At 50.9% G+C, this 22,867-nt stretch overlaps 2 protein-coding genes across 11 annotated transcripts; one reads left to right on the forward strand and one right to left on the reverse strand.

The window, feature by feature from the left end:
• Positions 1 to 660: 660 nt before the first annotated feature.
• On the reverse strand, positions 661 to 16,797 carry LOC143271032 (X-linked lymphocyte-regulated protein 5C-like). Of its 8 annotated transcripts, XM_076562851.1 has the most exons (10): positions 13,627 to 14,245; positions 13,299 to 13,386; positions 8,982 to 9,118; positions 8,347 to 8,416; positions 7,420 to 7,454; positions 6,210 to 6,327; positions 5,354 to 5,453; positions 4,032 to 4,130; positions 1,469 to 1,573; positions 668 to 1,375 (listed from the first exon to the last, which is right to left on the reverse strand). In XM_076562851.1, the coding sequence occupies exons 3-10, from the start codon at positions 9,085 to 9,087 to the stop codon at positions 1,301 to 1,303; spliced, it is 708 nt and encodes a 235-aa protein (XP_076418966.1). In that variant the 5' UTR covers positions 9,088 to 9,118; positions 13,299 to 13,386; positions 13,627 to 14,245; the 3' UTR covers positions 668 to 1,300. The 8 variants fall into 8 exon arrangements, with proteins under 8 accessions (XP_076418963.1, XP_076418960.1, XP_076418966.1 ...); XM_076562845.1 differs by lacking the exon at positions 13,299 to 13,386 and having other exon boundaries at positions 667 to 1,375; positions 8,982 to 9,233; positions 13,627 to 14,506; XM_076562846.1 differs by lacking the exons at positions 13,299 to 13,386; positions 13,627 to 14,245 and adding an exon at positions 16,658 to 16,797.
• LOC143271031 (putative PWWP domain-containing DNA repair factor 4) lies at positions 16,719 to 21,770 on the forward strand. 3 transcript variants are annotated; one of them, XM_076562841.1, is made up of 2 exons: positions 16,719 to 16,858; positions 19,354 to 21,770. In XM_076562841.1, the coding sequence occupies exon 2, from the start codon at positions 19,521 to 19,523 to the stop codon at positions 21,591 to 21,593; it is 2,073 nt and encodes a 690-aa protein (XP_076418956.1). In that variant the 5' UTR covers positions 16,719 to 16,858; positions 19,354 to 19,520; the 3' UTR covers positions 21,594 to 21,770. The 3 variants fall into 3 exon arrangements, with proteins under 3 accessions (XP_076418956.1, XP_076418957.1, XP_076418959.1); XM_076562842.1 differs by having other exon boundaries at positions 16,744 to 16,871; XM_076562844.1 differs by lacking the exon at positions 16,719 to 16,858 and adding an exon at positions 17,414 to 17,517.
• Positions 21,771 to 22,867: the final 1,097 nt, after the last annotated feature.

Here is a 22,867-nt window from a genome sequence, read left to right on the forward strand (position 1 = left end):
ACTAAGAGGGAAAAAAAGCCAGACGTAGAAACACAAGTACAATATATTATCTATCATATGTGGAGAAAAAAAGTAATAATTTAAAGGCCCTGAAAACAGAAGAGAAGACTGTTGGAAACAGGTGATTTTGGAAGATGGCATATTTGGAAGAAAGAAAAGGGTTGAAGTCTGGTGGCTTGGTATATATACAGTATGCAGATATGCAGATATACATATGTGGTAATGAAATCATGAAGAACATTCACTTGTAAAACTAAGGATAATTTCAAATATATAAATCAATTTTAAAAATATACAAAAGAAGAGAAGAATGGATAATACAGACACATGAAATGAGGAATATGGGGGAAATATGGAAATCAGTTTTGGGAGATGGGTTTTCTTTTTAATTGTAAGCTACACAAAGAATATGCATGAAGGATATATTAAAGACAACTTCAAATGGATTCAGAAAAAGGTTTTCAAGACTTTATAAAACAGCACAGGGAAAAAATAAGGGAAAAAATAGGAAATCTTTAATTTTTAGAGTTAGAGGCCTATTGTGTACAATTCCACATCCAAGCTGAGTAAATAATATGAATAATAGAAGCACTATAAAAATTGCTCCTGGAAACACCCATCTAAAATTCTGAAACTGTAAATGCTCATGTAGATATTCATCGATGATAAAATGTTTGTGACCAAAGATAAGGGCAGGTGTCTTCCAACCAGTGTTGAATACAGCCCAGAAACGAGTCTTTGGGAAATGCCACAGCCCCACTGCAAGCTCACACCCAACACGTTAAGATCTGGCTCTGCTGTGGGAACGCTGTCAACAGTTTAGCACATCTGGGCAGGAAAACATGAGTTGTGCTCAGTTTTAAGTCTGAGTGAACATGTTGGGTTGGTTTTCCTATAAAGGCCCGTTTGCAATGGAATTGGCTCTGTGACCTCCTGAATAAATGAAAGCACGCAGAGAAAAATGGATCCCACCGTTATTTATTTCTTCCTAAAATAAGACAGGTAACATTCACTTTGGGCAAGTGACAGGGAACCAAAGAAGCCAATCGTGAAATCAAATGACATTTTCTTGCAAAATGAGAGTGCCACTGCTGGGGAGAATGTATCTCCCTTGCTGTCGGGGGCTAGAGGATCCACACTGAACTGTTGCTACTCACAGAACTGTTGGGGGTTGACTTAACGGTTAACAGAGTCTCAGTCATATTTCTAACAGGCAAAGTAAAGAGAAAGGAGCTGCCCTGACTGCTACTAACGTCCTCTTAGCACGGCTAATGCTCCCTGTGCGTCCTCTACGTGAGCTTCAGGTGGTTTCTTCAGAGTGGTCAAGGACCAGGGATTGAAGGTATGTTTCAACAACAGACACATCTTGCTCTTGCTGTTTGGAAATGGAGAATTAGGGAATTGTTATTCCATCTCTGCCCGTAGGAAGCCATCCCGAGGCACAAGGCATTACAGACACAGGACTTACAGTTTCCATGATAACTCTGTCCTGCGCCTTGCAGATTTCTTTCTTCACTTCACTTTCTTCACCACCAATAAAAGCTTTTCGATGTTTACTCAAGTCCTTGGCTTTCTGAAACAAACAAACAAACAAACAAACAAACAAACAAACAAACAAAACTCTGCTTGAGCACAAAGCCCTGGCTTGGCTTGACACCTCACCTCATTTAATTTTAAAAGAACCGACTTTGCATATCCAAAGGAGGCTTGTTATGAATTCAAAGTAAGAACAGTGGCTACTTCACACACATCTAAATAGCCACTCCAAACAAAGCTCCAGTGCCACATTTTAAGGTGGTGCCCTTGTGGGACAACAACAGCTAAGGCACTTATCTCGGAAAATGGGTGGAGGATCAGTTAAAAGGTCCCACGGAGCAGACATGGAAAACGAGGCACAGGCCCACGTTGGAGACCCCCAAGGTTTCCCCAGAGGAAGGAGCCATTCGCTATGTCCATGGAATGTGATTTTTCAGAGGAAGACACAGTGTACGATCCCATGACCCTTCAATCTAAGAAAAGCGCAAGCGGGGACTCAAACCCCTCTGATCTCTCAAAGAACACTGCAGTGGTGGACACAGAGGAGAAAGAACTGTGTCACCCTCTGTCCAGAAATTGCAAAATGCCTGTTCGGTCTCTGCCCTATTCTCAGGGCCCAGAGCAGCTTGGGAACAGATGACATGCACACTAGCTGAAAACAGGTATGGAAGGGGAGCTTGCTGGGCTCGCGGCTGAAAAGGACACAAATGGTGACTTCAAGCCGTAAAAACATAGGATTTCCTTAGGGAAGACAAGGCGCGGGGAGCTTTCTGGGCAAAGAGCAGAAGCAAAGCATGGACACGGAATAGGAGCCACTTCAGGGGAAGCTGGTGCACTGGGAGGAGGGAAGACAAAATGGACAGAGGGAAGCAGGCAGCCAGTGAAGCTGTCAAGAGGCTGGGGGGGGGGGAGCGGGCGTGTTGTGCAGAGGACACAGGAAGCAGAGAGAATTAAGAAGGAAGGCCACTGGGAAATCTGGAAGAGGGGAAGGCCATGTTAGAGAACAACAGTCCCTCAGAGCCAGAGCCAAGGACTAGGAAAGGAAGGAAGCCTGAGTGGAGAAGCAGAGGGAGATCAAGAGAGTGAGAGAGGCAGAAGAGCACAGGGCAGAAGGGCAGGGACCACCTGGGAAGCCAGAGAGGCCCAGTCACAAGGCTCCCTCTGTGGTGCTACTCACATTGAGCACTCACAGTTAGAAGCAAGCCTTTCCGGTCAGTTCTTCCAACCAGTTCCCAAGCAGTATTCAGCTGCACTAGAGCTGCATGTTCCCTTTCCTTAAGCTCTTCCTAAAGGACTGGATGTATGTAGATGGCCCCCAAGGTCTTGAAAATTCAGTTTTACTTTTCTGTGTGCATGGGTGTGTGCCAGAGGGTGTCCATGTATGTGTGCTTGGGTGTGGAGACCAGAGGTGATAAAAAAAAAAAACACTCAAAGTGATTTCCTTCACATGTACATGTTTGCACGCATATGTGTGTGCTCCCGTGTGCCTGCGCCTTCCTGAACCGCTCACCACATGACTTTTTGAGGCAGGGTCTCTCACTAAACCCGGGGTTTTCCAATTTGGCTGTACTGGTGGTCCCACAAGCCCCAGGGCTCCTTGTGTCTCTCTCTCTACCCTCACCACTCTGGGGTTATAGGCACCTGTTGCCGTGCCTGGAGGACACATGGCTGCTGGGGATATACACTAGGGTACTAACTGGGGTACTCATGCTTGCTCAGCAAAGACAGACCTAGCTTCTCGATAGCATCTTGAAAACATTTAATTTACCTTGGCACACTGAGCACTTGAGTTAAGGCATCAGAATCAGATATGAGGAGAGATTATTTCATAGCCTATTTAAATGAGAGCATCAAAAAGAATTCCCATTGAAGGGCTGCTTCAACTCCTGGGTATATAGAGGTCACTCAGGACCTAGAGCTTCAGCAAGGCTACCATTGCCAGCTCGCAGCTCTCAGTTCAAAGAGGGTTAATCCTCTGCCAGCTTTGTCATTCCCCACATCTCTTGGGGAGCTCTTGAAATACACGACCACCAATACTCAAGAACAATGCTGATGTCGGAAGACTGCAAAACACTCAACATGAAAGAAAATAAAACCTACCCTTGCCCATTGCTTGTTTGACCGACCTGTCCAATCCAAACGAGTCAAAGAAAACCAGAAGGATCCCCAGACTTGCCAATTTCCCTCGAAATGTCACGGGAGGTCAATAGTAGCTCATCACTGCGATGCAGTATGCTCCTTTCTAAGCAAATTTCCAGTCACCAGCTCCCATGCTAGAACACTGCCCCCAACACTGTCATCAGTTTCCCAGCTTAAACAAACCTTAGCATTTCTCCTATGTGTGGGGACAATAATCCAAAGAGAATGTGATCCCGGATTTCAAAACTAATTACTTCTCCCACAACCTGAGAAAGGGCCAACCTGTCTTCTGCTTTCATAGACACCTGGTGTGACATAAAATGGGTGTGTTCTGTTACAAGTGCAATCCACCAGACCTTCAAAACTGTGTCACATAAATCTTTAGCGTTTTCAATCCTGGTTTCATGATCCTCTAGAGCTTTCTGTAAAATCTTCATCTGCTGCTGAGCTATAAGCTGCAATAGAGGGAATCAATGACAAAATGTCAGTAAAACTGAACATCCAACCCTGCTGCTTACAGGAATTGCTTCCCGTGATGTTTTGTGTTCTGGCATTCATGAACAAGTTTGAAGACGTGCCCTTCACTGCCAAAAGCAACATAACACGGTCTGACCAGTCACAGAGTGAGATAGTCTGTCAAGCCTGTGCAAAAATTCTATGAAATAATTATTCATTTTGAAATTAACACAAGACCCACCTAATCTGTGGATTCTCACCTCACCAAAATTAAGTACAAAGCATTCCTTTGTGTTCATAAAGTATTTATTTTAATACAACGAGGACACAGAATAGCTTCCAAGGAAACCCTTCTTTTCAAAAAAAAAAAAAAAAAGTTTTGACCTAAGCCTTCCTCATCAACCAGTCATTCCCCAGCTTGTAACCTCCCATCAACTACATTATCAACCAAATAAGAAGGGCAGGGAAGACGAATAGCAAACATGCATCAGCTCCCACAGTCAAACGTTCCATAGCAACATGCCACAAAATGAAACCACCGACTACGCAAAGTCTAGAAAGGTAGGGATTCTTCACAGGTCTGCTTTCAGTCCTAGGAAACTGAGGCAGGGAGGTTAATTATTTTCCTGAGCTTTCACAATGAGCAAGTGTCAGGACTATGGTTGTATCCCAAGCAATGGGGTCCAGAGAACATGCTCCTCACCACCAGACTGGAATCTGTCTCCATCTCCCTCAGATTCTAGGTTCTGCTTCCCCACCTTTGGAAGTCGGCGCCTTTGGGAGTACAGCTCTGTCCTCCATCAGGATGAAATATTCCTCCAAGACCGCACTACTCGGTGTCCATACTGACCGTTCTCACTCTGCCTCCCTGATCACTGTGTCAGAAGGCCACCTGGGACCCTCCCCCCACCCCACCCCCACCCCACCCCGTCCCGCACTATTTGGCATCTGCACTGTGTGGATCACAAAGGGTCCCCTCCCTCTGAGCATACAAGCCCATACCTTCTCTTGCACTCTCCAGGCAGTGCCTGCTCAGCCTCCCCAGCCCCCCATGCTGGCTCCTAACCCATGACCACATCACCCCTCTACAGAAAAAGAAGCAAGCCAGAGAGGATGGCCAGTCTCTCCAGGCCACATTCACCACCCTCCTTGTCTCCGTATGCTCACGTCCTGTCCTGTCCCTTTCCCTCTCGACTTGATGCACTGAAGCCCTGACACTCACAGTAAGGTGTTCTTCTTGCTCCCTTGCTCTCCCCACCTCGTCCAGCCACTTGTGATACAGAGACTCAAACACCTGGGAGTGCATGGAGTGAAGCTCCTGCCTGTAAAACACAGTAACAATTGCTGAGCATTGTCACACTGCGTGTGGGTAAGGCAATGGCACACACACTCAACGTTTTGAAACCAGAGCGGGGAGCAAAAGAGAAAGGGGACATGAATGAAATTGGCTCTTGAGAGGCGGCAATGTGACTCTCGTCCCAGAAGAATGTTGTCCTAATTTGCTGCCAGTGACGCGCCATTTCACGTGTCTTCCTTCTCGAACACCTAGGACGCTCTGATGCATACATTTCCCAAGATTGCATTCCTGGCTTAAAACTAGACTCCTCTTCCCTTTCCCTTATGGAGTAACCTGGAGATTCTTCTGAGAGCCCAAGTCTGTGTTGTGAAGGCAACATACCCTTCATCCTCTGGGACTTAGATACACGGAGAGGGCACAGAACCTCCCCCCCCCCCACATGGGCACAACGATCTACCAAAAAGAGTGCTGATGGTACCTCCTAATAGGTATAGTTTTGTAGACCATAGAAGACTGGCCTTCCTTGCAGGAAGTTATCTGGTAAGGGGGAAGCTGGTCTCTTGCCAGTCTTGAAGCTAATACATCTCAGCTGCTTAAAGAGGGGGGAAGGGGGGGGTCCCACCAGCTATGAATAGGACTAGCTCATAGATAAAATGCAGTGCTATGTAGGTCCCATTAGCGACTCCACTCTGTGCAGGATCACAATGGCAGGCAGGAGTGACTTTGGAAGGAAGAGTCAAAGCCTGTACAGGTCTCCTTGACAAGAGGGTCACAACTTTACCTTGACTTCTGTTGGGTTTTGAAAACACTCTGGAGGTTTTCATTCAGGCTGCTGAAAGAGGCATTTATATCCTTTTCAAACTGCTTCCTCTTTGCCAGAAGGTACCGATTAACGTCACCTAGTCGAGAAAGGAAATGCTATCACTTTAAGTCAAATACCCAGAGGAAGAGGCGCACTTTCATCCCTGACACATCACCTACACGGTAATAGGAGTATCTAAAGATCTGGTGTCCATTTTGCTCTTCGTTATATTTTTATTTTTTAATTTGAGACCGGGTCTTGTGTAGCCCAGGCTGGTCTCAAACTTGAGAGGCAAGTGAGGGCGACTTCCAGTTCCTGATTCTCCTGCCTTCACTTCCTAGTGCTAGGAATACAGGTGTGGGGGCATCGAGCTTTGACGAGTGACCGCCCCTGACAAACCATTTTCTGGACACCTCAAAAACCCAAGCAGTTCATCTGTACCAGAGAGAGCAATGCTGTCAGACATCCTTGCTTGTACGAACTGACTCAATACACTGGCTAAGAACTGACGGTGTCTCTCCAGTAATGCTGTTTTAGGGCCACCTATACAAGTGAATAAAAGCTGTCTCAGCCTGAGGGGCGTGTGATACACTGACTTGGTTACTGTGGATGACGGAAAACAAGCTAGTGTGGCATGCATGATGTTTGCATGCTATCACCCTTTTCTTCCCTGTCCACAGTGTGGCTGCCTTCAGCGTTCCCTGACAGGCTCATAAACGTGTATGGCCTAAAGGCTGTTTTCCATGCCCTCCTTTGGCAGGGGTTCCTGGAGGAGAGCAACTTCGGAAAGCCAGGAAAAAAAAAATGACTTAATTCAGAAGGTGAAAAACAGCTGTTGAAATGCGACATGCCACTCGTGCAGTAAAGGTAAAAGGCAGAGATTTATCTGCTTGCCCATCATCCCTAGTAACACTCTCCAGCAATGCAGGAAGCAGGAAACTCTCCCCGAGGCCTCAGTGACAGCTACAACACACCCCTGCTCAGAGAGGCTAGTTAAAAGTTAAACTAAAGGTGCCGCCTGAAGGATAAATGGTAATTTATTGTCTCCCCCACCCCACCCCACCCCACCCCCCAAAAATCCTCTGGGCGACAGAAGTGTAACAGAGTCCTGTTGGCTGGTTCTCACCACATCTTAAGTTGTAGGGTCAGAAAGAGGGCTCTGGGACTAGCAACATCTGCTCAAACACACCTTTGAAATCCGGTATCCTCTTCTGAACAGGCTCCCTATGGAAAATGCACACAAGGATCCTTAATTGAGGACAAACATGCCAAGTTTGCTTCGAAGGAAAGGTGAGGCGCTCGGTTTTGAAGAGACTAGCGCTTACGTGAGGCAAAGTTGGATTTTCCTGTTTGGGGCCATTACTTTTATTCCTTTATTCGCGTTTTCACAGTGAACCAATGAGTTCACTGCAGAATACATAGGGGCACATGGGTAAGGGTTACTTACTGGAGCATGGGTGACTCAAAGTCAGCTGTATCCCCAAGGACCCCAACCTCTGGCTGGGTGTTGGATGACACATGAAAACTGCATCCCTGGCGTCCGTTCCCTGCCCAACTGCAGGCAGCTCCACGGAAGTGTCTCCTCTCCTCAAGCGGTGACTTCGTGTTATGTTGTGGCAGCGTAGGGGATTTTATACTAAAGGTTTACTGGAATCCATTCACGGTACAGCTGCAAGGCGCTTCATAAAGGTGTACTCACCCATCTGTCGTGCACTCCAGCTATATTCACTCTCATCCTTCCTCAGTACCCTCCTGCTAGGCTTCCTCTATCACTCAGCCAGTGTCTCTTCAACTTTCATGCCATGTGACCATATTCAACCTCCAGAGTCTGCCTCTACTCCTCAAACCTTCCCCTCTATTGGGCATTGCCTGCCTCTTCCCAGCCTCTCTTCTGAATTTGGCTTCTATTATTTTATGGACCTATTTATAATTTAGGATCATCAAATGAGAGAAAACAGGTGACTGTGGTCTCTGTGGTGCTGGCTTATTTCACTTAACACCAAACTCCCCGTTTGGATCCATTTTCCAGCAAAGGGCAGAAATTTCTTTGTATGCCTGCATGTAACCACACTGAAACTACCTCCTGGGACAGGCCAAAGTTCCTTTAAGACATCACCTGGCCGCTTGCACGTCTGGTCCTGAGGAACAGCTGCCCATCTCACTGGTATCAACTGCTGGATTGTTTGCTGCATTGAGAAGAAAGGAAAAAAAAAAAACCTTTGCAAATGAAGTGTGCTGTTCTCATCATCACACATGGGAAACAGCTTCACTCTAGGGTTGGTTGAGCCCATGGCCAACAACAGTTTTAAAGTAGTCTTCCAGGAACTCATGCCCCCCACCCCAACACACACACACACACACACACACACACACACACACACACACACACACACACGTGAAATTCAGCTCGGCCAGAGTCTGGGGACAGCAGCTACATGTATTTGTACAAGCTTTTCAAGGAAATCCACTGTGACCCATGGGCTCTGTCAGAGGCACGTTGGCCAGGACAATGGCTCTCCTCTGTGAGCCTTGTACCTCCGCCACAGGGTGAGAACGTCAGGTGGGGACAGAAACCCAGAACACGCTTGAGAATCAGCTCTCAGCACCCGAATCTCCCATCTCCACCCCACCCACCCAATCCCATGCAATGACCTGGTTAGTACCACGCCAGCCCTGTGCTCCACCTGCCAAGGAGTAGTAGAATGTCCTCTCCGTTAGGCCCAGCCCTGTATGCCCCTTATCAGTTGTTACCAGGGGTGATTGCATCTGGGTTCTGGAAGTCATCTGATGGGAGATTCTGATCAACCCTTGGGCGCTTGGCACGTCTCTCCATGTCTTTCTGTTCCTTGGTTGACATGGCTGGGACCTTGCCGGGCTGGGCAGAACTCCTGAAATGTTGGTGTGCACAGACAGTAAAGACACCAAGAAGAAATTTCATGACGGCAATGGAAACAGGTACCGGGACTCCACAGGCTGTGGCCATGTGTCCTGGCACTTGCTGTGCTGGAGCAAAGAGGAGGCAGGAGGATGACACTGATATCCCACCACATCCAATCACTTTCTGTTCCATTTTTCTGGCTGAATGCAGAGCTCCCCACAGGCCTGTAGCCCTCAGTCTCAGCCCTTTCTGCTGATTTCTTGTCACCCACCAAGAGGATCCTATTATGAGAACACCTCCCCCCCCCCAGAAACCTCTTTCTCTTTTCAGGAAAGTAACACCTAGCTACTGCCTACCTCCACAAGCAAGCATGCTTACTGATTGGCTGGAACAGCACCTATATGTGAGAAAGGCCCAGCAAGTGGGCCCAGATGGCATACATATATGAGGGGTGTGTGTGTGTGTGTGTGTGTGTGTGTGTGTGTGTGTGTCTGTGTCTGTGTCTGTGTATGTGCACGCAAGTACATGCGTGCATGGTGGTGGGTGGGGTGTGTGGGGTCTGGAGGGGGGTGCCTGACATGCGTGGTAGGTGATACAGGCTAGGGTTGAGCACCCAGCAGGTGAATATGCATCTTTCTGTCCCTGTGCAGGGCCCCTCAGCAAGTTTACCTACTTGAGGCTGGCCCTGCAGGCACACTTGCCTGTGGTGGGCCAAGTATCCATCCTTGGTTGAGGCTGCCCTGGCACAGATGAATGGATGGCCTGGGCGTATCAGGCAAACTCAAGAGGTGGGCTAGGAGGTGCTCTTGCAACAGATGGGTCCAACAGTCACACGTGCCTGGCTCGGGCCCAGCAGTTGCCATGCACGACAGGTGACCAAAGAGTACACAAGGGGCAATGGGGACCCTCCATGTTCTCGCCCATCCCTCACTCTGTTTCCCACACACCTTCTAGTACCTGCAGAGCCCAGGATTCTGTCTAGGCCCTTGCAGAAGGGAGGTTTGCAGAAATCACCTCAACCAGGCCCCCGACACCCTGTGATTCTGTGCCACCACCAAGCACTGTGTGGGCCTAGGCTGACTCTGATTTTGTAACCAGCAGAACCTCAGAACAGGGATCCACTCAGATTAGGTGGCCATGCTTCTTCCCCTCAGAGGCTTGTCCCACCTGAGCAGGGCCCATTTCCCTGAATGGAATGATTTCTGATTAGGGGGAGAGCATGCAGGCATGTGTGAGCCTGCTCCAAGGTGCTAAAGGATGAGACCCATCCAGTAATCGAGCATGTGTGGTAACCTGGGCTTGCAGTTGTACCTGACTGAGCTGGGAACTGCAGTAACAGGGGCCGGAAGGAACTGGACTTCCCTCAGCAGAACACGTGCTGTCCTGCCCACTCCTCCAGGGCCCTGCGATCCTGACAAATCGTTCTCAGATCCGCCTCCTCCCCCCACCCCTCTCCCCCTGCTTGCAGTCTGATGCAGAAGTGAGGCTCCAGACATCATCTCAAGGGTTACCCTGGGTCACAATAACTAGTCACCCATCCAAGTGAACCTGCTCCACCACCGTCCCCCGAGACCCTCCTTCTACTCGAGGGTGGTCACACCCAGTTAGTCCTCACTTCCTGAACTTAAGAATCCCTGCTTCTGGAAGAGCAGGAAAAGCGTGCAGGCACGGGTCTAGCCAACCCTGTTCCATGGTGAGGTCCACCCAGAAATCATGCCTAGGGACTCAGGGCTTGCAGTTGCACGTGCCTGAAATGAGACCTGCACTATCAAGGGTGGGAAAGGCCCAGAGCACCCCTTCTTTCCAGCATGCCTGCCTGTCTAGCTCTCTCCCGTGGACCAATCTGGAAAATACCCAAGGAGTACAAAAAGTGCCTCCAGGAAGGTCCCTACTCCCTCCCCCAGCAGGCAAAGCTGTCCTGCCCACTCCCCTAGGGGCCTGGGGCCCCAACAAAGCTTTCTCAGACTGCTCAATCCGGCCTCCTCCAGTTACATTTGGAAGTGAGGCTCTGGATGTCATGTGCTATCCTGGGTCCCAATACCTCCTCACAGACCTAGGTGGACAGGATTCACGATGATCCCCGAGACCCTCCTTACCCACGAAGGTGGGTCACACTTAGCTAGGCTTCCCAGAAAGTAAGCATCTCTGCATCTGGAAAAGCAAGCATGGCAATCGCATATGTGTGACTGGGTGAGGGCCAGGGCGGGTGTGGGGGTGTGGGGGTGTGGCGGTGTGGCGGTGTGGGGGTGTGGGGGTTGAGGTTGCGCCTGCATGTACTACTGAAACTTTCCAGAACCTGTGTGAAACTGTGTGAACCCGAAACTGTGCAACTAAGGCCTAGAAAGGCCCGAAACACCCAGAACCCTCTTTTAAATGGTCCCACCTGTAGAAATATGGGCCCGCGAGAATGTCTGGAGTGCGCAGAGACGGTCCCTAGACACTCCACCAGGACGCATGCTGTCCTGCCCACTCCTCTCAGTCCCTGTGGCCCTGACAAACCTTTCCCAGACTGTCCTCCCGGGCCTTTTCCAATTCGATGGGGAAATTTAGGCTCCTGAAGTCGCCTTATGGGTGACTACGGTAGGTTCCAACACCTAGTCACTCAGCTAGGAGAATACGCCTCACTGCAATCCCCCCAAACCACTCTTACCCTCGAGGGGCAGTCACGGCTAGTGAGACCTCACTTCCGGAAGCATTCCACCTCAGTGGAAAAACGTCCTCGAGGGCGGTCACAGCTAGTGAGACCTCACTTCCGGAAGTATTTCACCTCAGTGGAAAACGTTTGCGCATGTGTGAAACAGGCCGCCGCCCCCATCCTGAGGCCCAACTGGCACTCACGCATGCGTGCCTTGGGTCTCGGGGTTGCGCATGCGCATCCTAGAAACCACTGCACTAAGGCTTGCGAGGCACTGAACACCCACACCCCTCTTTCAAATAGTCCCACCTATGGGCATGTGGACCGAGAGAACATCAGAAGTACCCAAAGACCGCAGAAAGGGCCATGTGGAAGGTCCCTAGTCTTTCCCTAAGCACACGTGCTGCCTGGTCCACTCCCCTCGGTCCCTGCAACTCTCACAAAGCATTCCTAGACTTTCCTCCTGTGTGGAATTTGGGAGCCAGACATCACCTCAGGGAATATCCTGGGTCCTAATACCTGGCCACTCACCTAGAGGAGCAGGCCTCAGCACTGCGACCCGAAACCCTGCTTCCCCTCCAGGGTGGTCAGAGCTGCTTAGTCCTCACTTGCAGAAAATAGTCGGCCTCCGTGGAAAAGCATGGGCGCGTGTGTGCGCATGCGCCTGCCCAGGCCTTTTCCTTGGTTAGGGCCACCCACCGCCGTGCACGGGTGGACGGGAAATTGTGCTTTAAGGCCTGGGAGACCCTGAAACACCCATACTCCTGCTTTAATTAGGCCCAACAGTGGACATGTGGACCCTGATGAAGGTCTCATGTGCCCAAAGACGTCAGAAAGGGCCATGTGGCAGGTCCCTAGTCCTTCTGCAAGAACACATGCTGTCCTGCCCACTCCTCTCAGTCCCTGCTTCCTATCAAAGCTTTCCCACACATAGCCCTTGCAGGCCTCCTCCACTCCACTGTGGAATTCAGGCTCCGGACGTCACCTCAGGGACTATCCTGGGTCCCAGTACCTAGTCACTCACCTACAGGGACACAGCTCACCACAATCCCCGAGATCCTCTTTGTCCTCGGGGGTGTGGAGGTGGGGAGTGGGGGGTGGGGTCTCAGGCAGGTATGCCTCACTTCCGGAAAGTGTTCTACCTCTGTGGAAACCATGTCTGTGTATGTGAGCCTGGCCAATGCTATTCCATCTTGAGGCCCACCCCGTATTAACTCATACTTGACTTGGAGCTTTCGGTTGTGCACGCATAAACTGGGAACTCACCTAGGAAGGGCTGAAAGTGCCCGGAGCACCTCTGCTCCCTGTTTGCAATGCTCCCACATGGGGAAGTATGGACCTGTGCAGAATGGCGGGAGTACCCAAAAGGGTACTGAAAGGGCCATGTGGAAGGTCCTTAGTCTCTGCAGGGGCACACACGCTGACCTGCCCACTCCTTGGGGTCCCTAGCACCTTCACAAAGCTTTCCCAGGCAGCCCTTCCTGGCCTTGTCCACTCCAGGGTGGAAGTGAGGCCCATGACATCACCTCATGGGCCCTAACACCTAGCCACTTACCTATACAGACATGCTTCATGACAGTCACCCGAGACCCTCCTTTTCCAGGGCTAGTCCTCACTTCTGGAAACTAAGGGTGCTGGCCTCTCTAGAAAAATCAGCAAGTGTAGCTGCAGTTTTCCTGGTCCTGCCTGGCCCACGGTCAGAACAAATCTCTCTCACCTGCCAGTCCCACAGCCGCTCAGACCCAACCAAGTAAACACACAGAGACTTATATTGCTTATTAACTGTACGGCCATGTGGCTCAGGCTTCTTGCTATCTACTTCTTATATCTTAAATTAACCCATATCTATTAATCTATACCTTGCCACATGGCTCGTGGCTTACCAGTATCTTACATGTTGGCACTCATGGCGACAGCTGGCAGCATCTTCTGACTCAGCCTTGCTGTTCCCAGAGTCAGAGTTCTCTTCTCTCTTTGTCCCCTCTATACTTCCTGCCTGGCTACTGGCCAATCAGCACTTTATTTATTAACCAGCCAGAACAACACATTCACAGCATAGAGAACATCCCACAGCAAGCAAGCATGCGTGAGACCAGCTGAAGGTGCTCCTAAGGGACACCCATCCAGCAATCACACGAGTGTAACTTGGGGCTTGTAGCTGTTCAGGCTTGACTCAGGTCTGTGGTTGCGCATGCGCATCGGACCTCAGTAAGCCCCTCTTGTCTAAGTATCACTCGTGGCTGCTTCTCTGGAGGACCCGGGCGTCCAATGACGAGTGCAAAAATACACAAGGGGCAGAAAAAGGAAGCCCCTAGTCCCCCGCCCACTGTACAGTCTCGTGCCCAGCCTTTTTAGGCCTGCAGTATCCAGGGCCCCCTTCCTGATTGCCTTCAGGAGCTTAATCCCAGCTAAAGAATAAGTGAGACTCTTGGCAGTCACTGTATTGTTCAGCTTGTGTTCGGACACTTCATGGTCCTACTGTCCTCTCCCAAGGACTGTGCATCTAAGATGGCCATGCTTTGCCACCATATCATCTTGGGCATGCATAAAGCGTGGGGGCTCAGAACACAAGTACCATGATATCTGACCTTATGCAAGAAACATACAATGACAGCAGTTAAATCCACCTCTCCCCTCCCTCCACCCCTGCCCACTTGGCTATTTAGGAAGGAAATTGAGAACCACTGTTAAGCACAGGAAGAATCCCAAGGCCTTGTTGCTGTGGGGATTTTCAATGCCGTATCTACTGTGGGGAGCACCCTTGCATTCATCAAAATGGGAACTGTTGCATCAGCCCATCACACAATCACTCCACCCCCAGGTGTGGACCAATCCCCTGAATAGAAGCATTTGAGCAAATATAGATAGATACACAAAGGCTCATGGCAGCCCTAGTCTCAGTGAGAAAGTCCCAAATTACCCCCTCATGATAAAGAGATACACCAAGCATGGTATATCTGCACAACAGAATACTACCAAGCACTAAGAAGGAATGCACTGCCACTCCATGAATGTGGGAGCATTTTAACTGAAATTGGTCAGACAAAAGGCACATTCTGTAATTATCCATGTATGTGTCATGGTCAGAGTAGGAAAAACGCTGAAGAGGTGAACTTTCCAAATTGGTGTCATCTAATGTGGTGAGAAAGCATCCCACTAGATGCAGGGATGGGTACATGGACTAGTAGGCATGCCTTGAGGCAGCTTAGAGGCAAATGGTTTCTCTCTCTGTCTCTGTCTGTCTGTCTGTCTGTCTGTCGTCTGTCTCTCTCTCTCTCAGTGTGTGTGAGTGTGTGTGTGTGTGTGTTGTGTGTGCGTGTGCGTGCGTGCGTGCGTGCGTGCGTGCGTGCGTGCGTGTGTTGATTGGAATGAGATATCCACCACAGCCTGGGGCTTTTGAATACTTGTTTCCTAGTACTGTTTGGGTTTGTTTGGGAGGTGTGGCACTGCTGGAGGAAATATGTCCCTGTGGGTGCGCTTTGAGGTTTCCAAAGCCTCCTGCCATTTGAAGTTTGCTTTATCTCCTTGCTGCCTGAGAGTCAAGATGGATTTTTTTTTTTTTGATGATGCCACCTGAATTCCTGCATGTCCACAGTCCTCCATATTTTCTGCCAAGTGACCTAGAACACTTATTTACCTCTGGAGAAACAACGTGCCTGCCTTCCAGATTCTGGCAGGTGTAAAGGTGTCCTCAGACCTGGCCCCTTCCTGATCTTATGAAGGCAGAACAGAACCTGCCGTCTCTTGTTTTGCCTTGTCCCAGACCCTCTGTGGTCAAAGCCCCTGCACCAAGGCCCCCTGCACCCTGGAACGTCAGCATCACCTCCTGTAGTGTGTGTGCATGCTTTCTTTCATGTGTGCAGCTGCAGGGGGTGGGGTAGGGAACTAGGTGACAGAGATGGAAGTGAACAGTCAGCCTCCTGGGTGGATTAGCACTTCCTGATTTCCACAGAGAACTGGCTAGTAGGAAAGAACGTTTTTGTTTTTTTTTTCCCCCATGACACGGTGGTTGCCATGACAACGGGGACAAGCCATTCTTTCCTGGTTACAGATTCATTTGCGAAGGATACTCACAGAATGGAGAGGTGGAATCACTAGACAGACACGCAAAGCGCATAGGTAGGTGCCTGTAGCCAGCCTGAGTGAGTGTGAGCTGAGCCTGTGAGTGTGCCGTGGGAGCGTGCTGGCCCTTTCACGGGACAGGAAAGGTTCTCACTACTACTGTTTGACGCGAAGCCCCAAGGACTGGCTGCTCAGCCAGCCCTGTCTCTTTGTCCTCAGGTGACACCTCTTTGGTACCAGCTTTATCGTTTCAGGCCCTGAAAGCATAGATCGCCAACCTACGTAACGGATGCCTCGTCTCTGTTTGGCGATGATTGTCACATGTGCTCTTGACAGAATGACCCTGCTCATGTGACAGCACCTTACCTGAGATAGTTGTGGCTTGTGTTGTCTTGAGGGAGAGAAGCTGGAAGGCATTTAAAGAGGAGGTAAATGGGGACGATGACTGGCAGTTTCCTTGGAGGATTGAAGCCAAGGTCTCCAGGTCTCTTGGCCTGGAGGCCTGACACAGGAAGTAAGAAATGCCTCCCCAAAAGACAGCCGCCTCCAAGCTGGCCACTAATCACAGCTAGGCAGACTGAGGTAAAATCAGTGCGGTATGAACACCTGAGGAAGGGGCAGAGTTTGTTCGCTGGACAGGTATTAGTTTGTGTCCGGGACTGAGTCTTTACTCTGCTCACGGTTGGGTTAAGCATCAGCTGGGTATTACAGGATGTGTAATTACAGGTTTCTCTCTGACCCACCAGCACATCATCTGGATCTCTGTGTATCTCTGTCCCTGTGTGTGAGCAATATGCTTTTGTACCCTTCTTGCACCCTCTCATCAGACTGTCCCCTGTCTGTGTGTCTTACCACAGGGAGGGAAGCCATCTGGAAGCTCCCATCTGGAGAAAATGTGACTAGACGTCGCACACAGGGATCGTGTGTGCAAGTTCTTGATAGAAGGCCTTCGGGCACGGAGCCAAAGCGTGTGTTGAGACAGAGATTTCAGGATCCTATCTCGCACACTTCTCTGTGCACCTCTGGGGAAGATAGTCTTCTTTCATCGGAAAGGTAACCGTTGAAGGTAGTGCACTGGAGGTGATGCCTGAAACGATGGAGGCGGGTGGCAATACTGACAATATTTAAGCAGGCTATAGAAAATGTAAGGACTTTTCTATGCCCTGGAGCAATAGGCATGCACAGATGGAATACACACACTGTGGAGAGTATGGCCTGATCTGAGTGCAAACGTTTCTCTTTATGACTGAGTTACAGATGCTGCGTGGATATCCTGGTTTGTGGGCTTGAACACATACTTGGTATTCCCAGGTATATTTTCTAACTCAGGACGTGTGTGAGGCTGAGAACATCATGCTTGAGGGAAGCAGAAGCTCGTGCAAGGCCTGCCTGGGGTCAAAAGCTTGCGTTCTATAAGCATAACTCGGGCATCCGTGGTTGCTAAGGGCACTGAGTGAGGGGTGGGCTCTCTTGTGCCCGAGGTGTGGTGCCTGGACATGGGGGCACGTTGGGGCTTGATGGTGCTCATTCAGCCTTGCTGGAGGGCATGTGCTAGGAAGGTCCAGCAGAAGGCAGCCTGAAGTAACTGAGGCACCTATGTTTTCCTCTGTGTCCTCAAGAGACAGCTGTGGCCCAGGGCTCCGAGGGGGTTGGATCAGAGAAGGCCAACCCTGTGAGATCACACAGATTCCTCAGAGGAAAGATTACTGCAGGTGATCCCTAAATTGGGCCCCAGACTTCCACAGTACACATTTACTATTGCATCACCCAGCAGGTGTGGCCTGGGACAGACCTAGGCTTCTTTATGTAGATAGCCACTTTACACACTGTGAAATCAGATTCGAAGTCAGTAAGACTTGAATGGGAATAGGGCAGAAGGGCCGCCGCACATTTGCGCAGTGACTAGGGAGCCAGAATGTAACACCAGGTGTTTATGGATACAGAGAGGGTGGGAGGGGGAGGACCGAGGAAATGATGTGAATATCATCTGCCTCCCGTATTTCTGTATGGTTGGGAATTGCTATGGATAAGGACTGGAGTCCCTAAGAGAGCTCAGTGTGCCCACACTCACAGAAGGGACATGGGGTAACGGGAGCCCCAAAGAACAGCAGTGTCCTTAGGAAGCTGTGTTAGGAGCCGAGTCCACAGTGTTCTACCTCACTGTGCCTGGTGGCACCCAGGCAATCAATGACAGAAAGCACCTGCATCCTCGCATGAGAGGTAAGCAGCTGTGGCATGTGAGCCCTTCATGGTTCTACTGTGTTGTGGTCCTTTAAAGTGTGTGGTCCTTCTCGGCAAGCACAGTGGGCCTCTTTTGAGGATCAGACAGATGTGGGCTTTGTTTCCCGCACGCACACACACACACACACACACACACACACACACACACACACACACGACATGCATACTGCTGACAGGAAACCACGGGCCCAAAAGGCAAGAGCAGTCAGGAAAGGAAGAGACCCTGATACACACCTGCTCACAGTGAGAAGAAAGGGATGAGATTCCACTGAGAAGCACAAGGGGGAGGGACTGTGTGGAGAGGCAGAGCATGGAGGAACATGAACAGGAGTGCTGCCCTACAGGTGAGACTGGACACCACTTCCGATTCAAAGCATGCCTTCTGGACTTAGGGATGGGCAAGTGACCATACAAGGTCATCAAGCTAACTGCTTTGATTTCCTGCCTGTCTAAGACTTTGTGGATTAATGTTAGGGCACAGAGGTTGTGGGCAGGAGAGTTCTGTGGCCTGGGGTCTATTGGTAGAACAGTGCCTATCACCAGCAGATATGGGTGTGGCAGGGTCTCCAGACTTGAGGTTGCAGCAGGAGGGTGGGCAATTCCAACAGAGACACTTACCCTGTTGCTCTCCATCTGACACTACTGAGCCTGCCAATTACTAAGCATTTCTCCACAATGAAGTGCTTTCTTTTGGGGGCTCTCCTTTGTGCCATGTGGACAGTTGATCCCATAGCGAGGTCCAGGACAGAGTTGGGAACAAGAGATCTGAACCAAAATATGGGGGGCTGGGGGAGGGGGAGGGACGCCAGAAGCTATGACAGTGACCTCAACCATCCTTACTTGCCATGTTATGCAAATCACCGTGAAGATTTCCCTACCCCCTTGCTCTTCAACCTGGCATCACACTGGTGTGGAAGGCACGGGTGCACTAGGTGTCCACAGGCTTCCTGGGGTGGGGCAGAGTGGGATTAGCTCCCTAGGAAAGAGAACAATGAGGCTCCCCCCACCCCCAGGGAACCCCAGGGAGCCCCAAGGTACTGGATGGGCAAGAAAATACACAAGCCATGTAAAGAAACTCACCTCTCCAGGAGGAAGTTCACCACCTCAGCCCCAGGTGGGGAACCGTGTGTTACACATCTGCTCTGGATCCTTCCACATCTTCTCCCGGATGCACCCTCAGCTCTGTGGAACAGACTTTGTGCACCCCCTTGCTTTCTCTCTCCTCACCTCATTGAGCTGATGCATCTGTGTCCACTAAAGGCTAATTCCTTCCTAACGCAGCCCTGCTTCCCTCTCGCACACTACAGGATACGCCCACATCACTCTGAGCAAGGACATCAGTTCAAGCTTGTCTACCGGATTCTGGAGGGAGGATAGCACCGCAGGCAGGGGAGCCAAGCCGGAGACGACCAGCAGTCACAGTGCCCACCACAATCAAGGGAGCCAGTCACCCTGTCCTGATCAGCACAGCACCATGGACTCTGCAGAGTATGTGCTCTGTGGCTGGAAGGGCCAGCTGTGGCCTGCAAGGGTGCTGTCCAGACCCGGGACTTCAGCCCATAGGAAGAGGAGAGGGGCATCTTTCCTGGAGGTCCAAATCCTGCCTGTGGGTGAGAAGACGAGAGTAAGGAGCACAGAGGCGAGGCCCCTAACCAAGTCTGAAACCGTAACCATCGCCTCCTTGGCAGGAAAGGAGTCACAGGGCAAAAGCTCGCCGAGGCAGACCAGGGCATACAGAAAAGCCCTCAAGGTGGCACTGGATGTTCTGGGCGAGGGAACCTGCTTGTATCAAGGAGGAAGGGCAGGTGGCAGAAGAACCAGCACAGCGGCGCCAAAGGTTCCGAAAGAGCAGGCCAGCTCCAGCCCACGCCAGCGCCTGCACCTCCAAGGGCGCAACCAGAAAGGCCAAGGGCTCTCCCACAGGAGTCCTGGGAAGTGGGGCCGCCCGGGATCTGTGTGGATGGGCTCACCGAATATGCCTGCAGTGCAAGGGGGGAAAGCCCGGGCGCACAGTGCTGTTGGGCACGCTCACTTTGAAATGCAAGGAAACATGCCAAGACGCACCAGAGTGTGGCCAGGTTCCTGCAAGACACCAGCAGGAAATGCTGGTGATAATCCCAGCAAGAGAAAGCTGAGCACATCCAAGCTCAGGTCTTTGAGCGCCCCGGCCTCCAGGGAGGGTGCCCGGGATAAAAATGAGCAGCAGGCTGCCTCTGGGCCACCGAGGCATGTCTCTACCTTGCCCAGAGCTCCCAAACAACAAGTACGGTGCGGCAGCCTAGAGATCCGGGCTATTGGAGCCCAAAGGAAGACCACCCTCCCAGAGAACGAGGAGGACCCCGGCCGGGGGACCCCGAAACCAGACTCAAAGGGAGCATCGGCAGCCTGCATGCCTCCAATCCCGAGGCTACGAAGATCTCTCCGCATTGCTACCCGGAAAAGGAAGATCCATGTGCTGTGTGCACAATGCGGGCTCCCAGAATTGGCAACTAAGATGCACTCAAAGGCAACTAACACCGGGGTCAAGAGGAGAGCGGCTGGAGTTCAAGAAGACCGCCAAGCCACCAACGTGGCTTCTGCTCAAGAGCCGAGTACCATCGAACGAGGCATGCTGGTCTGGTTCAAATTCCAGGACCTTCCTTTCTGGCCGGCGGTGGTCAAGAGTGTCAGCAAAAACGACAAGATGGCGAGGGTGCTGTTGATCGAGGGCAACATGCAGTTTGAGCACAGGGGTGTCAGAGTCCCTCTCCGCAAGCTGAAGCACCTGGACTGTGGAGCAAAATTATCGCTCCTGCGGAGAGCCAGCAGAGTGTACAGCCAGGGCATCAGCTGGTGCCTCTCAGTGATTGACCACTACAAAGAAGACCTTGCCTGTGGCTCCTTCCTGGGCTCCTTTATGGACTACTACACCTCCCAAGCCAGTTATCCGCTAAGGAGAGCCATCCAAGAGGGCGACCTGCACATTGATTTCCCCAAGGTGAGCTATGCCGACTTGGAAGATTGGGAGGAGGAGACAGCCCTGGGTGGGAAGGGGCCCCGCAAGAAACTCCTGCCTGACCGCATGAGGGCCGCTTGGGACAGAGCCAACCAGAAGCTAGTAGACTTCATCGTGAAGAGAAAGGGGGCCGACCAGCACCTGCGGGACATTGTGAAGGGCAGGAAACCGTCCAGGTGGCTGGACGACCTTTGGAAATCAAAGAGGGAAGTCTTCTGCATTGAGACCTACCTGGAGGATGAGGACCAGTTGCATCTCGTGGCCAGACACTTGCAAGAAATATCCAAGGAAGCGGATGAGGCCCTGCTCTCGCTGGCAAGAGGAGACAAAGTCCGGTTTACCATGGAGGTTCTTCTTCCAGAAGCAATCATCTGCTCCATCGCTGCCCTCGACGAGCTTAGCTACAAGGAGGCAGAAGAGAAGTACCTGCGTGGCCCACCCGTGCACTACCGTGAAAAAGAGCTCTTTGACAAGACCATCCTAAAGGCTGCCCGGATGAGGTCAGCATCCAGGATTCGGGCTGCCAGGAACCCCTCTGCACCCTCTCCTTAGAAGGGAGCTTCCTCCTTTCAGCCATCACCCCTGCAGCTCCACCTCCAAAAGAGGACCATCTGGGAGACTCTGGGGTTTGCTATGGCCACTGTGAAAGCTCCTCACTGCACACGTTTCTCCCCTCCCACCCACCCACCCACCCACACCCTCGAAATAAATGTTCATGTCCATGCTTGACGGTGCAGATGTCCACATCGGCTCGACAATTCCTGTAAGCTTCAGGCCAGGCCTAGCCCTCTTTAGCCTGTGCCCAAGGCGCGGTGGGGGCGCCTCTCTGGAACGTCACCAGCCATGGGTGGAGTATTAGCTAGCTATGCACAGCCTTGCACTCTCTGCACGGACCCCACGCACCCAGACAGCACACCAGGTCCCTGATGACACTATGTCTCTCTCCCTGTCCTCTCTAGGGTTCTATGGATGGGTCCGGATTCCACTGTTTTCTCCATTACCTCATTCTTGCTCACTCACGTTGAAGGAGAGGAACAGATGTGTGCTTTGAGCTGTGCTTTGAAGCCAAAGAAGGGGTTGGAAATGTTGTGACCTCGGAGATAGCCTGATTTCAAAGAACTTACACACACACACTCTCTCTGTCTCTGTCTCTCTGTCGTCTCTGTCTCCCTCCACCACCACCACCACCACCACCACCACAACCACCACCCCCCCTCTCTGTGTGTGTGTGTGTGTGTCTGTGTGTGTGTGTCTGTGTGTGTGTGTCTGTGTGTGTGTGTGTGTGTGTGTGTGTGTGTGTGTGTGTGTGTGTGTGTGATAGGTCAGAATCTGGTGCCTTCTTCAGTTATTCTCTCTCTAATTTTTGAAACAGGATCTCTGGACCTGTAGCTTGCTCACTGATTGTGCTAGAATGACTGGCTAGACAGGTTTTTTTGATCCTCCTGTCTCTCTCTCCCTGGTGCTGAGATTAAACATACCTGTCCATATACCTTTTTTTTTTTTAAATGAGTACTGGGTAATGAACTCAGGGTGTCACCTCATGCAGAAAGCACTTTACATTCTCAGGCATCCTCTGCTCCCCAGAGACTTCATACTCTTAATGAGAAAGATTTGCCAACCTCGTGGGTTGACTCTCTGCAGCAAACATCAGTATCCCAGCTTTTCTCACATTTCAGAGATCAGAGACTTGTGCTGCTTGCAGGAAAGGGAGGGGACCTAACATTCCTTGGAGTCACTGACACCTGGGGTATACACGGATGAGAGACAGCCCTGCCATATCTCTTAGAAGCTCCTGTTTTCCCTGTCTTGAATCACAGTCCATGACA

This window comes from Peromyscus maniculatus, chromosome X (genome assembly GCF_049852395.1).
Source record: "Peromyscus maniculatus bairdii isolate BWxNUB_F1_BW_parent chromosome X, HU_Pman_BW_mat_3.1, whole genome shotgun sequence".
NCBI lineage: Eukaryota > Metazoa > Chordata > Mammalia > Rodentia > Cricetidae > Peromyscus > Peromyscus maniculatus.

Coding starts and splice junctions, on each gene's coding strand:
- LOC143271032 (XM_076562845.1), bottom strand. CDS start 9,213: ATGGCCACAGCCTGTGGAGTCCCGGTACCTGTTTCCATTGCCGTCATG. Junction 7,455..8,346: donor CCAGACGTGCAAGCGGCCAG/GTGATGTCTTAA, acceptor CATTTTCCATAG/GGAGCCTGTTCAGAAGAGGA. Junction 6,328..7,419: donor GAGGATACCGGATTTCAAAG/GTGTGTTTGAGC, acceptor TTTCTCGACTAG/GTGACGTTAATCGGTACCTT.
- LOC143271031 (XM_076562841.1), top strand. CDS start 19,521: ATGGACTCTGCAGAGTATGTGCTCTGTGGCTGGAAGGGCCAGCTGTGG.